We start from the raw sequence: 16036 nt of genomic DNA, 5'->3' as shown, positions 1-16036 counted from the left end.
CGAATATCTATGGTGGGAAAAACTAAAGCCTATGTGTTACACAGGTATCTACAGTATATTCCATATACAAGTGTACAAGTACACTCAAATGCAAGCACAGGACAAAGAAAGTTGTGTAGAAAAATTTATTTTAAATAACAAAAGTACAGGACACTTCAGGAGTGAGACCTGCCCAGACCTGGAAGGAAGTTTTTATGTTTACAGTGTACACTTTTAACATTCAACCACTCTGTGCAAAATACTGTATTCATGTTGGCTACAGAGTTTAGGAAAACAAGTAGTTTGACCTCCTGCTCAAAGTCAGACAGACATTCGTGAAATAAAGAACAATCCACTTCCTTAGAGCTAAAATATAACCCAGGGAAACTCAGACCTTGTGCATGTAGCCTGACATTTAAGATGAAGTTAGGAATTACATTCACACACAATAAAGAGGTAAACAGTGATAAAGGGGTTTACATCCTCAACTTTGCTCCTAGCTGAAGTCATGGATGACTGGGCTGGCAGAGGAGTAGAGCTTCCTCTTCACCAGCCGGTACTCTGGTCTCAGCTTCAACACTTTGTTGGTGTCAAAGATGTGCCTGAGTGGCGGCCAGCCGTCATCTTTGTCTTCCTTGAAGATCACAGACAGTTCAAACGTCGAGGTGACACTTGGGTCTGGGAAGATGCTCCCCACAGACTTCAGGCCATCTTTGCCCTCCACATAGACTTTGATGGAGGCGCCCCGGAGCCCGCAGGGCTCATCAGCCGAGGAGCGCACCACGTCCTGGCCCACCCTGGCGGTCATCTGGCAAGGCAGCAGCAGCACCTGGCAGTGGAGGGTGGAAGCTTTGGCCTCTGTCAGACAGCGCTTTATCTGCCGGGTCACATCCTGCCGGAGGAGCTGCTCCTCCTGCTCCAAACCAGTGTCCCAGTCGGCAACTGTAGAGAGACCAAGAGTGTTGTTCGAGTAAGTGACATTATTTCACAGTCTACATCACAGTACCTGCATTTTTAATAAAGGTTTAACGTCTGTGATGATATTTAATTTGCCTTTTGACAGACAATGTGATTCCAGTGCATTATCAATAAAAGAGGTTGACCCTTGCTCTATCATTTCACTTGTGTCACTGCTTGTAACCATGTGAGAAATGTCTCGCAATGCTGCACTAAAATACAAGAGTCATCAGAATAAAGGCTTTGTATCAGCAGCTGAGAGGAGGAGCAGCCTGTCAACAGCTGATCCAAGATCCTGGATCAGTTACATCAGAAACATCTCTGTCACGGAGATTTGCCAATTCACTCGTTCTTCGTTAAATTACATATAGTCCTAGTTCCTATGCAGCGATTATGGTTACTTCGATGTTCGCACATTAATATTAAAATATGGATCGGCCAATTAGAGGTGACTACTTACAAGGACTGTTTAAATGAGCAACTTTTTGCCGTTTGTTATTGTCCATCACTAACAAAACTACATTCAACTTTTTAAACAACTTACAAGACGAGTTGTTATCCGTCTCGTCGCAGCTCTCGACGCTCCCCCGCCGGGCTGACCTGGTCTTTGGGCTCGGGGACGTGAGCTTGGAGAAGTACTTTCCTATCATCTCCACGACACTTTCGTCCTCCGACAAGACGGGCACTCCGTGTCCAAAGAGCAGAGCCGTGGTATACACCATCCTGATTCCTGTGTGTGAAGCTCCGGTTTCTCCTCCAAACGTTTGGTCTGTGTCTTCTCCATGTAGTAAGTTAGCTGAGCTGAGCGGCCGTCGGCGCGAAGCACGGAGCTTTTATACCGGAGGAGCGGCTGGTTGCATCAGCTGAGCACCTCACGAGGGGGCGGGACTGACCGGCTCAGTCGAGAAGGTTCCTGACTAACGTTAGCGGCTAACGCAACATGTCCGGGCATTGCACCGAGGTAGGAGCACGTATGAAGACGGAGCTGACCCCTGTCACGTAGGGATAACAGACAACTACGTCATGTAAAAGAAGAGTAGTGAAATGTTACATGACTCTAATAACTTTTGTGCTTGTACTTTTATTCCGTTTTATGTTATTTGTCAGACATTAGCCACCTAGCTGGACGTACTGTACTAGCTAACATCGCCAATAGCATCAAAACGTAGTACTCACAGTAACTGAAATTGATAATAAGTGGTTGAATGTAACTAAGGAGGGCATTTACTCAAGTACTGTACTTAAGTACAGTTTTGAGGTACTTGTACTTTATTTACCCTTTGAAACTCCACACAAATTTTCCAGGGGTTTTATGCCTACAGTCACACAAATGTAGTTACTAGTTACTTTGCAGATTAAAAATGATGATAAATGATGATGATGTTATAGATTAATGAATTATATTAATATTAATTAATTATAGCACAGTATAGTACATAGTAAACGCACTTTTGGTTTGTTAATTCCAGTAACAGTTAGCGGAGGCATAGCAGGTCAGCTGAAAATGTAAAAATGCAACATTTGTCTACAAGCAAGCATTCAGTTCAATATATATGGAAAATAAAGTTTCCAATACTAAATGAATAATGAAAAATAAAAACTGCTATTACCTTGAATAGGCATATACAGTAGGCCGCAATGGAAATCTACAAGCCTATGACTAATATGTATGCATGCATAATGTGGTTTAAATGAATATTAATCATATGCAGTGGGAATATTCAGTGTCATAATTGAAGTTGATAACCACAACAACTTTTCAGAGGGGAAAATGTCATTAAACACAGACTACTGCTATGGCTAATAAATGAATATTAACAAATACCAGTAATGCAAGTTGTATATATGTGCTTTTACGTGCATTTAAGGGGAAACAAAAATAACAAAAACAGAAATAAAACCATTCATTTTGTTGTTAGATTATGTAGGTGCAACAGCCAGCATTGCAAGTCAATATGTTGAGTAAGGCATGAGCAAATCTACATACAGCTGGTTACAGATGTTTCCTCAAGGTGATTTTCAATGTGGTTGTTTTGAGCTCCTCTGAGAGGGTATTCATGGAAGAAGTGCAGTCTCTACAAATCTCAAAGCCAGACAGCGGGACAGTTTGAAAAGAAGAGGGAGGGAGAGGTTCTTTTACAGTCCTCCAAAACACAAAACCAGACCCCCCTGACATCCATGTAGGGATGCAAGAATTATGTGTCTGCTATTGCTGAATATCTCTTAGTATTGCTGAACGATTAAAGTGTTCATTTCATGTCTTAATTTATTAGGTTGTGAGTTCATGGACATGTATAATACGTCTAAAATAGGAAAAAATCCAGATTGGAGAAATACTTCCTCTGATGGGAAGAACAGTTTAACCCCTGATCTGCCATAATGTTGAGTAACTGAAAGAAACTACACAGAAACTGACTTCAAAAGAACACTGGATGAAATAGAAATGAATACACTTTTACATACAACAATTATGTTGATGTTGATCAGGTAATATCCTGTTGGCATTTTTTCCTTTGATATGAATATGTTGTTATGGAATTTTACAGTATTCGTAGTGAAACAATTGATTAACAAATACAAACCTATAACACATAAATCAGACTTTGCTAAGGATTTTATTGAGATAAAATGTACTGTCATCAAATTTTCTTCCTGGTGGGATTTTAAAAAGCCTCATTAGTTAGTCTTTATGTTATTTCCCAGTAAATCTAACTTTCATATCTGCTTTCAGGATTCCTGTGAGGATGTGTTTCTGTGTGTGTGAGCACATCAGGTCTAGACATGAGGCATGAGCCCTGCCTTACTCACAGGTGAGTAACACGGTCTGACACTCGCCGTTCAGACTCACACACACACACACACACACACACACCTGGTGGAGCATTGGAAGTGTATCCACTAAACACACGGCTATATTTTTCCTCTCCATCTATTGCTTAAGATTTACTACCACTACTACTACTAAAATATTCACCCAAATTAGATCCGCAATCGGTTAACAAACATGAAGAAATACTGCAGTTCTTTACTGATTACTACGTATCAAAAAAAGTAGTCATGTGTATAGATCAAGGAAATATACCCTGGTTTGAGCTGCCTTTCACTAACTCCCAATCAGTTTTAATTGATATTAAGATCATTGTTAACTTTAAGTAGCTTTGTAGTCCTGACCCTGCGCCATTTATTTTACTAAGAACATATTTATTGTTTAATACATATAAACAAAACTATTGTGCTATAGATTAATGGCGGAAACTATAGTCAAAGTAGTCATATCAACTGTTGTCTGGCTATCAGGGTTAGTCGTAGAACAATGTCTAGTTCACCATGGGAACACAATTCAGACAGCACCCACACACACACACACACACACCGGTGCTGTTTGCCTTAAAAGTCCTCCCTCCTGGCCTGACGTGAGAGCAGACCCTGAGGGGGAAGGTTGTTCTCTTGCAGGTTAACCTCTCTCGCCTGACTCACCTACTTGGGAAATCTCTCTGCTGTGACATCGCAGCTGCTGACCAATCACGTTCAGATTAGGTGCTGTCGTCAGAAAGACTAGCCACCAAGGAGGAAGTGTCTTTCAGTGGAACTGAAGGGGAACTACAGTGTGTTTACTCTACCTAACCAACATTGCGTGTGGATATATGCCTTTCTCTCTGAGCTTGGAAGACAGTATCTAAAACACCATTCTGATGTTTTTTTATATTTGACCATACAACAAATCTGTCCTCTCCATAGTTCCACATGTAAGCATACGATGGCATTCCCATGGAAATAGCATTTTAAATGAGGTTGTGAATGATAGAGTTCTTGCATTTCGAAGACTTTACAGTAAATGTACAAACCTTTCTTGTGACCAAACACATCATTCTTGATACCCGTGGAGTGTTTATGATCTGGGGTTCTTAGGATCGAATAGCTAATAGTTAAAACTCTTTAACTGTTCTAGTGTCAACAAGTGTGCCACTCAATAATCCCATAAACTGAAACTGCTTCATCACGAGTTGAGATGAGCTCAGGTCACTGATATTCAGTGTCCTGCATCTATTTGGTTAAGCACTGGCTCAGTCACAATGCTGTCAGTGTTATCCGTCAATCAACATCAGTGTGTCAGCTTCCTGGGATGTAATGTTTTTATGGAGAACAGGTCAGACCTGTTTCTGGTAGTCATCCGTCACTGTGGCAACGACTAAAACGTCTGTTGTTTTTAAAAAATCCTTATCTAACAAAACGTAAAATTCATATCAATATCCTGATTAAATAATGCCAAGTTATTGACATACAAACTCGTAACTCACTAAGCTTTTTTTATATTAGTAAATCAATCATTTACTCAATATCAAAAATCACTATTTAGTATTTTGTAGCAATCATCCAATGTCAGCATGCTAACATACTCGCAGTTAAAATGCTAACATGATGCTAAGGAGGTATAATGTTTATCATGGACACCGTCTTAGGTTAGCATATTAGCATGCTAACATTAGATGATTAGCACAGAACACAAAGTACAATTGAGTTTTGATGGCAGTCAACAACACAACAGCTGCTTGATAGTAGCTGTTTATGAAAGCAAGAGCACGTTACTACATTTGCTCAGTTTGTGCTATCAGAGGTGTTAAACTGTTGACCTACGCTACTAGGTTGTAGTGCAAGTGAACTGTTGACCTATTGAATTCCCATATAGTGCAGCACCTGTTTGACTTGGGACCACTTAAAACAAGTCATGGCCTGTGAGGTTATCAGCAGTTCTACCGAAGAGTGATATTCATTTGAAGGATTTTAGAGGTCTGTAAAGATAGAGGCATCCAGTATTTCTCAAGAAAGAGCAAACAATAGAGAAAAGTAGGGAAAATAAACCACATGTAATGTGTTCTCAGAGAGAGCTTCATATCATGCACAGTGCAGCTGAGGTTAAAACAATGCTCCATTGTTTGATATTTTGTCACTGATTGTGTACATTCTGCATTTGCATGTTATAAATAACCTGAATATGCAGTAGTCAAGAACTGTGTTGATAATTCAGTGTGGTTTAGATTAGAGCCCTCTGTCCTCCTTCTCACCTCTGCTCAGTCGACGGGCTGTAAACATCTGATGCAACCTCACCGAGCAGTTTCAGCTGCAGCTCTGCGGGTCATGAGGTGTGTGTGCATGTGAGATGCAGATAAACAGGCGTGGTGTCAGGTGTCATGTGACTGCTTCTTTGTTTATACAGTCATAAAGCTCACACTTGTACATGTGAGCACACCTGCTGACATTCTCTCATCTTGGTTCACCCATAATGAATGCCCATTTTCCCTCCACAGTGATAATGTTGTTACACTTTCTGTTGCTTCAACTCATTTATTACCTTTGCAGAATTTGTGTCAAATTTTTGCATTTTAACCATCCCTTTGCAAGATCATTGGGGATCAATTAAAAGTGAAATAGCTAAATTCTGTCATATGAGGCTCAGACGATTGAATGAACCAACAACGAGGTAAGCGTGGACACCTTTGCTCTACTTCAGACTAATTAAGCTACATATTAACTGGATGGGCTGATGTTGGCAGAAGATCATGTCCTGTCCTCTAAACGACACTTTCAAGTTGCAACACTTCCGTAGCACTAAAGCAAGCTGTCTGTACAATCTGTCCGGGGTGTTTACACTGCACGCACACTGTTTGAATGTCAGCTTCTGGGGACTGATCTGACCATCGGTGTACACCCAGATTTCGAAAGATAAGTCAGTACATTTTTTGTTTTGAGGGTTTTGCACGTTTGCAATTGATGTTGGTCACAGTGACTAATACATTGTACGTATCTCAATCTGCCAATGTCTAAACTTTAGTCAGGTCAGGTAGCTCCTCACTGTCACTCACCAAACCATCACATGTAGAAAAGGTCAAATGAAACAACTCTTCTAAGCAAAGGTTTGCTTTTATTAAAAGTGTACTACATTTTTCTAATTGCTATCATCAGTCGGTGTGTATAAACATACATACATACATATACACACACATGTATATATATATACTATAGAACAGGAATGTTCTGATTCTTGAGGTTTTCATGTGTGTTCATGTGTTTATATTGGTCCTTCATAATCGTCGCTGTCCTCAACAGCCTCCTTTAGAGGCTGAGGTTTCTCCAGGCTCATCATGAGCGTGGGCTCCCTGCTCATTGGCTCAAGATGATGCTGGTCAGTGAATGGGTGCACCATCTCCTGCTGAGGAGGAGGGGTGAGGCAGAACTCCTCTTTCTCCTGCTGCTGCAAGTGTCTGAGGATGGCCTTGGACAGGAAGTGAGGGTCGTCCACATGCTCATCTAGAAGAAGAGATGATGATGGTTTGTGAGAGCATCCTGCCTCTAATCATTGTCATTGTTTTTTGTTCACTCCTTTTCAAAAGCCTACCCTTTTAATAACTTTGTAAAAATCACGTGGTGGAGTATTTATGCTCTGAAACTGGGTTTCTTACAGCCAATACAAAGATACAAAGAAAGTTCACATGAGGGCAACACTGATGCTCTGACCTTCATCTTTCATTTCAGTTATGCAGTTTTTCAATTTTAGTGAGGCATAAGGCCGCTGAGCATCAACAAAACCTTTTTTAAAAACACAAATTGCAAAAGAACCCATAAATACACAAATCCTGATTGTCAATCTTTGTGGAAAAGCGGATAAGCTAAAAGCTGAAATCCCCCTTAAAACTGTCTGATGCTGTGAGGTGTGCACAAAGTTGGCTGTCCTACCATTGAGCAGGATGAGTTTGTAGCGGTTGCGACACTCCAACGAGTTCTCCAGTATGTCCTGCAGGGTCCTGTAGAAGAGCAGAACCTGCTGTCTGCGCTCAGGCTCCCCGAAGCCTGCGCTGCTCTCCTGGGACATGCTGTAAAGTGTCAGCAGAGGCGTTGCGTACTCCACCACACACTCATGGGTCTGTTCACACACACACACACACACACACACACACACACATTAACAAAAGAGACAAACAGAGATAGATACGTCACGTGGACAAATAATCCTTTAAAAGCTTGTGGAGGTCTGGCACCAGAGATGTTTGATTACCACGTTTTACAGATAGATGGTGCTGTTACTTTGCTTTACTAAATTATTTCTCCACAGGTGAATTCTCAGGTTTAGCCAGGAGGTGGTACTTGTGCTGTGCCATGGAAGGGAAACAGCATGCTGGAGGTGATGTACTATGCAAGAAGTGAGTATTTTATTTTTGAGTCTCAAAGTACAAATCATCTGTGTTGAAAAGGCATCAGTATTTCTTTGATAGTATAGATTATTTTAAAAAGTGTACTGAATTGAGCAAGGGTGTGTTTTATTGCTTCAATTCAACTTTTCATTTGTAAGAAGAATGTGTTATTCATTCTTTCAAAGGTGACAAAGTCTTGCTTTAAAGTATCAAAAGTAGTAGTAGGCTACTCATCATGGAATTATAATTCATTGAGAAGTATTCTGACAAATTTTTGTTTCAATCAAAAACACCAAACATTCTCTGGTTGCAGCTTCTCTGATGTAACTTCTCAGTTTTATATCATTGTAAAGTGAATGACTTTGGGTTTCAGACTGATGATGTCACCTTGGACAGTACTACACTGTAATGGACAGTTATCACTATTTTATAGATTAAGCAATTGTTTGAATAATTAAGAAAATGGTCATCAGATTAATCTACAATGAAAACAAACATTAGTTGTCACATGTTTTGTATGTAAAATCCTAATCTGTTGAGTAACCACAGCTGTCAGATAAATGTAGTGGAGTAAAAAGTACAATATTTCTCTCTGAAATGTAGTGGAATAGAACCATAAAGTAGCCAAAATCTAAATACAGTACTGGGGTAAGTGTAAAAAGTCAAACATTCATCATTACCTTATTCTATGACTGTAAAATACAGCCATAACATCATTCTGGTGATCACTTTGATATAATTGGTGGCTATTTCTGGTCTCACATGAAACTCAGTATGCTGTCATGCAGCCCGAACTTCCTTTCCCTCGACTAAACTACAGAGGTGGTTTTGAGTACAATCAGCGTTAGATTTGCTACATCAAACATATTGAATATAGAGCGCATTGACGTTGAAATATTGAAAAAACAGATATATATATACAGAAACAGCCCCTCGACTCTGTCACTTCACTGTGACTCTCTCTCTTGCTGTCGCATTTTAGCTATTCTCTCTTTACAAATCTGATCAAAGGAGAAAATATCAGAACACTAAGTCTTTCAAATCACACTGGCAATAAGAAGGCCGACACCGAGTTGAATTGCAGCAAGTAGCTCAGTGGCATTCAAACTGCAGGTTCTCTGATTACCTTATTTAATGTTGACTGAATAGTTTTGCTGTGCAACTGAGAGAGATTTCTGAATATAATCTGCGGCTGATTATATGTTTAAAATGTGATGGGTAACTCCGTCAGTTTGCAATCCAATTTAAGATCTATAACTATAATAAATGTACACCAGTCTGATAGACTGGAGACCTGTTTCCTTGCCTTTTGCCCAATGCATGCTGGGAGCCACCTTTGACTCTAAAAAGCACAGAATAGATGGATTGCATAAAGCTATTCACCTATTACTTCAACATGAGTGACAGCACTAAATCCTGGTACCATCTAAATCTAGCTGCATTATAATGTGTAACTATTATTTTACACCCCCACCTACCTTCCCATCCTTGTCCTGTACTCTGTAGACACTGTGCTTGTAGACCCGCCTCCGGACTCCTGCCCTGTCTAGCTCCTTGTGGGGGAGGTTGTCACAGAAAAAGATGTTGTTGTCCTCGTCCTCCAGCTTGTGAGAAATGTTGGCATTGAGTGGTATGAGGATGAGGAGCTTCCTGGAGCCGCGACCTCTGAAGGGGCTGCCTGCCCGATGGGTCATACGAAATTCTGCAATGCAATCCTCCAAGTCTGAATGGACCCACACACACACAAACATTCACATCTCTTTATTTACATTCATTCATATCTCTAGAATCACTATAATGCAGTGCAAGTTGCAATACTATGACCCTATAAAACACAACGGCGAGAGAATACAGCTTAAGTATCACCAAAGATTAATATTTGATGGGGATGTAGCACATAACAGCTTAGAGGTTGTATTAAAACAGGCATATACAGTATATCCAATTACGTGGTACAAGTAAAGTCTTGTATTCAAATGGCCAGTGTGTCATTTAAAATAAAAGGAGTGTGTGTGTGTGTGTGTGTGTGTGTATGTTAGTTATGATGTTACTGACATGGCAGCACCAGTCGCAGATAGCCCAGGTAGAAGGACCAGGCCAGGCCGTGGGCCACGTTCATCTTCCTCCCCTCGCAGATGTCTGACACCTCCACCTCTGACGGACCCTGCACACCGACCACAGAATCAGCCGGAAGGATGTCACAGCACCTCACCTCTGCTCAGGAGCCGCCTGACGCCTTCTCAAAGGTGTCAGGCAAAAGAAAAGGGCATCCCTGCACCCAAGCTGCCCTTTATTATGTAGGACGAATATATTTTTAGATGTAATTCGGTGCTGAAGAAGGGGACAGACAGCTTCGCCCAAGCTTGAGCTGGATTTGAATCTGTAATGCCTCCAGTTTCTATAATGAGAATGGGGGAACAGCAAGCTCTGTTCAGAATTATACAGCAATTATTTTAGGGCAGTGTGAGGGCTATGGTCATTCTTGCTGATGAAGACATATTTTGAGCCTATTTGTACTCCAGAAATGCCATATCAATTACAATCAACTGATGCCTCTGGAAGTGCTCCTACATGGGGACTGATCTGTCTCAAGTGTAGTGCTCTTATGCTAAAATAGAGCTATTTTTCACTTCTACCATGGCGCTCGGAGCTGTAAAAATGTGGCAAGCTCTCAAATGATGAACTGATAAAACCAATGGATCTGTACGTTTTTTTCGAGTTGTCTCTTTTACTTGTAAAGACATTGTTCTTTTAGTGTAGTTTAGTTTAGTAGATTCACAGTGTACCTAAAGGTTGCTGGTTTTACTGCCTGACATCAAATGAAAGTTATCGTAGACTTGTGCCATGAGTTCTATCCCTGCTTATCTGGCTCTAGCTGGACTACTGCGTGGATCTGCGTGCAGTAGTACTGCCTGGACTACTGCGTGGATCTTTATTAACTTTTGAATCTCAAATGCTGACAGTTATAGAATGGCTGCATTCGGGTCAGCCTAAGCCGATACAATGAAGACATAAGGAATGATTAACCAGGCAAGTTGCTCTTTGGTTGGATGAGGGTAGGACTCAAAGGCAGTTTAACCCAGAACACATGGGGACACCAGTGTAACACACACTTCAAAGGCCCCAGAATCTTCCTTATACAGCTTTGTGCTTGATCTCAACTCATTAAGTCCCTAAGCCACATATAGGAAACATCCTGGTGTGGTGGTCATGTCACAGTCATGTGACTGTGACAGGTCGGGACCTTTTCAAAATGGTGGTGTGACACGTAAACACAAGTGAAGGAAGCAACTAATTTCAAAAAGCCTGTATTTTGATACTAAAGGTAAGTTAAAACCCATTTAACAATTCTAATGCTTTAATAGTGTCTCCTGTATACAGTCAACCTGTTTTGACCATATTTCTTGAACAAGTTAATATAAAACAAGTAAATTTACCATAAACGCCCAATGTAACGTATATGTAACATCACAGATCTTTGACCTTAAGGGGTAGTGTAAAAAAAACACATCAGAAATGTCTTCAATGTGGTCCACTTGGTCTGTGGTATACTCCCCATAATTTTCCTTTGAGGGGAAATGGGTCTGGGTTCTTGTGGGTTAAAGGAACACTGGGTCAGGGTTAGATAATGGTCAGTCTTGATACCCACTGCAGGGCTGAGATGAGGTGTTGTATAAACACTGGTCTTCAAAGGTGAAGACAACCATTTTCCTGGGGCAGTGACAGGCAGTGAAGCAGAGTTACATTGTTTTATGAAACATAGTCCTACATTTGGTTTCTAGCAGTTACTAAAGTGTAAATAAGGTTGAGATGCTCCAGATGTCCACTCCTTCTAGCTACATGTAGCCTAACCTGTCATTTAGTCCTGTACTTACGAGGAGTAATGGCAGAGTTACATGAAGAGATGTTTACAAGCTCATTTAAAGGGCGGTACCAGTACTGTCTGTTTTCTTTGCACGAATTACTTTACTATGAATGACCATTTTCCAAAGCATGCTGTTGTGTTTTAGATCTTTCAATGTGTTTTCAATGACAGTCAAAGGTTTACATTCATGTCTAAAGGAATGGAAACTAATGGTGGCTTTGAAGGACAGAAAAATACCAACACTTGGTAATATGTCTGGACATTGGCATGGTCCTTTAAGAAGGAACACATCTGCCTTGTAATGTTTAAATGACTTTATTTGTGTTTGTACTGCAGTGGAAGAGAAAGACAGACCCCAGAAAAACAAAGGCTTTGGTGTTCGTGTGTCAGGTGTGGACCTCACCAGAACTCTCAGGCTATTGAACAGCGCGTAAAGAACCGAGGTCAGGACCAGGAGTTTCCAGCACTGGCTTTCGTGTTGCAGAGGATGTCCGGCCAGGTAGAGCAGAAGGCCTGCCAGCCCAGCAGCCAGCAGGGTGTTTCCCCCCAAGCCACATGCTGGCAGCACATGGCTGAGCAGCCTTCGGCCTCGATACCTGGTAAAAACAGAGTAGGAAAGATGGTACTGTTGTCCCCGTTACCGTGTCTGTACTGTCACTATTGTACTAGTGGATGCTCAGTTAGGCACTGTAACGTCAATGAAACATTTCATTAATTTAGAGAGATTGAAATTATTACTGTAAATACACTGTTACTGAGATCAATGTTGACAGTTAAGAGCAAGAAATAACGTGAGATAAGGAGCGGCTGGATTTATGGGATTGTGGCCCAAATATGTACCACTGTATATCACAGAAGCTAGCTTCATGTGTCTCATTTGTTTATGAGAAATATACCAAGGTATCCAATTTTATTTTATTTATGACATATTGATGGTTAAAATTGGCATGTTGCATTTTTGGCCTCTTGGGGGCAGTGCAGCAATCTGTAAACACAACAGTGACATATTGTCACCTCATTAAGTTGATAGCAGCAGCTGCTTATATACCCATAGAGCAGAGACTGACATTCATTTGGAGTCACTCTTTTAGTTCTGTTTTGGTCTCCACCGGCTCCTGAGGTAAATATCTGGCTCTTTAGCTGCTAAATGCTTCACTGTGTTCACCAGCTAGTTGCTAACTTTGTCTGTCTGCACAGTGCACAGTGGGTTTTTTAAAGTTTTTCACCAAAAAACAGCTGCCCACTGCAGCTGGAAACGGTGAGAGTGAACCAAAACAAAGCAGTAAAGTTGCAGGCTGTAAAACCAAAATAGTGGGCTGAAAGATGGTGAAACGCTTCGAAGAGCTGAGAGGAACTGCAGAGTCGGATGATAATTCTCTGTGGGCTTGTCACTATGAGTGACCCCTTTCACATTACATGCAGTCATTTGATCCATTGTTAATATATACATATTGATTAGAGCAGCTTTAAGCAATGCTAAAGCAAAGGCACACTAAAACCCAAGAACTTCCCAGACAGCAAATTTCTAAATCTAAATACAAAAACACTCTCGACCACTCTGTCTCTCCTCGTACTTTTCTCTCACCTCGTGTTTGAATGGAACAGCATCTCCTCTGCTAGCAGACAGAGCCCATGCAGTAATGGGCCAAGGGTCAGGATTAGTATTACCATGGCAACCCAGCCAAATAACCTCTCAGGAGACAGGAACACGATGCCTCCTATTGTTAGGGCAGCTAGCACCGCAGCACACACCTTAGGCAACGTCCCACGAGGCTGAGGGATGAGAGCATCCTGATCTTGGAGGCACTGCATCTGTCAGGGAACAGTCACCCAGCGCAGCCAAGGAGCGCTTTCATAAAACCAGATGTATCGATCTCTCAGTGCGTCGGGCCAGTTCACCCAGAAAACTGTTCAAAGCCATCTTAATGAAGTCTAAACCATGTGGTAGTTAAGTGAGAAATACGGCTGTGCTTAAGGTTTTCACCTAACAACAGCAAAATATTACATAGAAATCACCATTTAGCTTTTACAAACTCTAAAAAAAATCTAAAGACAGTCTTCAGCTGTCACATACTGCAAGAGCTTGTATCTAGCAACAAAATACATTCTCTACAGTTCTTGAATATAAACGCGTCAAGCCAAAAGTATAGGATTAGAATATCTAGGGGGAGGTACTGAGCAGTTAAAGTGTAAATATATTCTAAATTGCAGTGTGTCTATACTCGCTGTGGGCTGAAATGTGCATGTTGTACGTGACTCAGCCACAGTGTGTTTTTTTCCATCACCTGTTTCACAGAAAGGTGTGGCAAGACACAATGTACAGGACAAATGCCAGTGATACATTTTGATCACTCATTGAAACACTTAATTATTTGCAGATGACCAAAGCTGTCTCTGAGGTCTTAAACTGTTTATGTTAATGTTGCTCTCTAAAAGCCCATTATTTAAGTAGATGTTATACCTGTTGGCATCAGGGTGTGTCACCTGATAAAAGAACTATCAAACACGTTTTGACTGGGAACAGACAATTTGCCTATACACAAGTGTATTCCAGTACAACCTCAATGCAGTGGAGCCACAATGAGGTAGTTCCTTTTTTTACCACAAACACACAACCTGATCTTTGTCATGACTATTTCCAGTGTGCACAGGAAGGAAAAGGTCTAATCTAGCAGGGGACAGTTAGTCTAACTACATCCAAAGTTCATTTTAAAACTAGACAAGAGAAAGAAATGTAGGAACTCACCTTGGTGTGTTTGCTGTGAACCGATTTGCTTTGCCTTGTGTTCTCCTTCTGCCTCTCCTCTCTCTCCACCCTTTCCAACGCTTTCACTTTCGATTTCAGTTAAATTTGCTCTGCCTCTATTCCAATGTCTCTCAGAAGGAGAGAGAGAGAATGGGAGGGACAGATGAGGATAAAGAGCAAAGGATTATGAAAGAGGAAGTTATCACTATAAATACCTTTGTAATGAAAACGGATTTATAACTTTGTACTTTCAAGTGTCACCTTGGCTTCCAGTTAAACTGTTGTCAATCACTTCACAATAGAGTAGATGCAGATATGTTGCAGTGGCCATTTTGAGTGCCTTTTTTTTGAGTCTTTTGGAAATCAAAGTGAAAAACTGCAATGTACAGATGTGTGACACATTTAAGTAAAAGCCAACATAAGTATCTTAGTTAAGTGTTGGGACAGCCTTCAGAACAGCTTCCAGGCTCTTTGTCATAGACTCTACTCGTCTCTGGAACTAGCACCTCGTGTTGTTTTGATGATGGTGGAGGACGCTGTGTGACACATTGGTTCACCATGACTGTGAAGGCCATAGCATATATATATATTTCTTATTCAATGTTATTTTTAGTGGTATATTGTCTTTATTGGACAGTTGACAGTAGAAGTAGTTACAATGGGGAGGAGAGGGGGCCTGAATCAAGCCAGGATTTTTGTTGTGATTAAATGGTACGTGTCTTAGACCACTGGTTTCCAGAGACTAGACAGCTATGCAAGTCTAGACGTACCCCCACAGCCCCTTACATATTAACTCAGGTACCCCTTCATCAACAGCACCTGCCACGTTCCAAATGTGTTTATTTGAATTGATTTTAAACTTTAGATTTTTTTTAACACTGTTAATTTGTGTGTTAATTTGTGTGTCAAAGTGTTTATCGTTACAGCATTTTTTAATACAATTATACTGAACTATTTCGACCATATATTACTTTTAGCTAACTATTTCAACTGTTATCCGTAGGTGTGAGTGTGTGCGAATGGTTTGTCTGTCTCCATATGTCAGCCCTGTGATAAACTGGTGACCTGTCCAAGAAGTACCCCGCCTCTTCAGGCATTCTTCACATTGATCCGTTGTATATACTGGAAAACATTCAGGTTAAGCAGGCATGTTCCTCTATAATTTAGAAACTGTATAACACGTCTGGTCCGTTCGACTGGCTTTGGTAAAGTGTTCCTTAGTATCATCAAGGTGGTTCTTTTGTATTGTGATTTGTGTGTGTGTGTGTGTGTGTGTGTGTGTGTGTGTGTGTGTGTGTGTGT

The 16036-nt window shown here is 40.9% G+C and overlaps 2 protein-coding genes across 2 annotated transcripts; both read right to left on the bottom strand.

Moving 5' to 3' along the window:
- Positions 1 to 111: 111 nt before the first annotated feature.
- LOC139291374 (DNA damage-inducible transcript 4-like protein) lies at positions 112 to 1736 on the bottom strand. Its single transcript, XM_070913388.1, has 2 exons — positions 1481 to 1736; positions 112 to 921 (listed from the first exon to the last, which is right to left on the bottom strand). The coding sequence occupies exons 1-2, from the start codon at positions 1656 to 1658 to the stop codon at positions 476 to 478; spliced, it is 624 nt and encodes a 207-aa protein (XP_070769489.1). The 5' UTR covers positions 1659 to 1736; the 3' UTR covers positions 112 to 475.
- Positions 1737 to 6859: 5123 nt separating this feature from the next.
- On the bottom strand, positions 6860 to 14780 carry sting1 (stimulator of interferon response cGAMP interactor 1). The gene is made up of 7 exons (XM_070913169.1): positions 14735 to 14780; positions 13574 to 13800; positions 12392 to 12584; positions 10179 to 10287; positions 9602 to 9846; positions 7669 to 7855; positions 6860 to 7242 (listed from the first exon to the last, which is right to left on the bottom strand). Exons 2-7 carry the CDS (start codon positions 13798 to 13800, stop codon positions 7004 to 7006), a joined length of 1200 nt encoding a protein of 399 aa, XP_070769270.1. The 5' UTR covers positions 14735 to 14780; the 3' UTR covers positions 6860 to 7003.
- Between the last annotated feature and the right edge of the window lie 1256 nt (positions 14781 to 16036).

This window comes from Enoplosus armatus, chromosome 10, assembly GCF_043641665.1.
Source record: "Enoplosus armatus isolate fEnoArm2 chromosome 10, fEnoArm2.hap1, whole genome shotgun sequence".
NCBI lineage: Eukaryota > Metazoa > Chordata > Actinopteri > Centrarchiformes > Enoplosidae > Enoplosus > Enoplosus armatus.
This window is presented reverse-complemented; position numbering and strand designations above follow the sequence as displayed.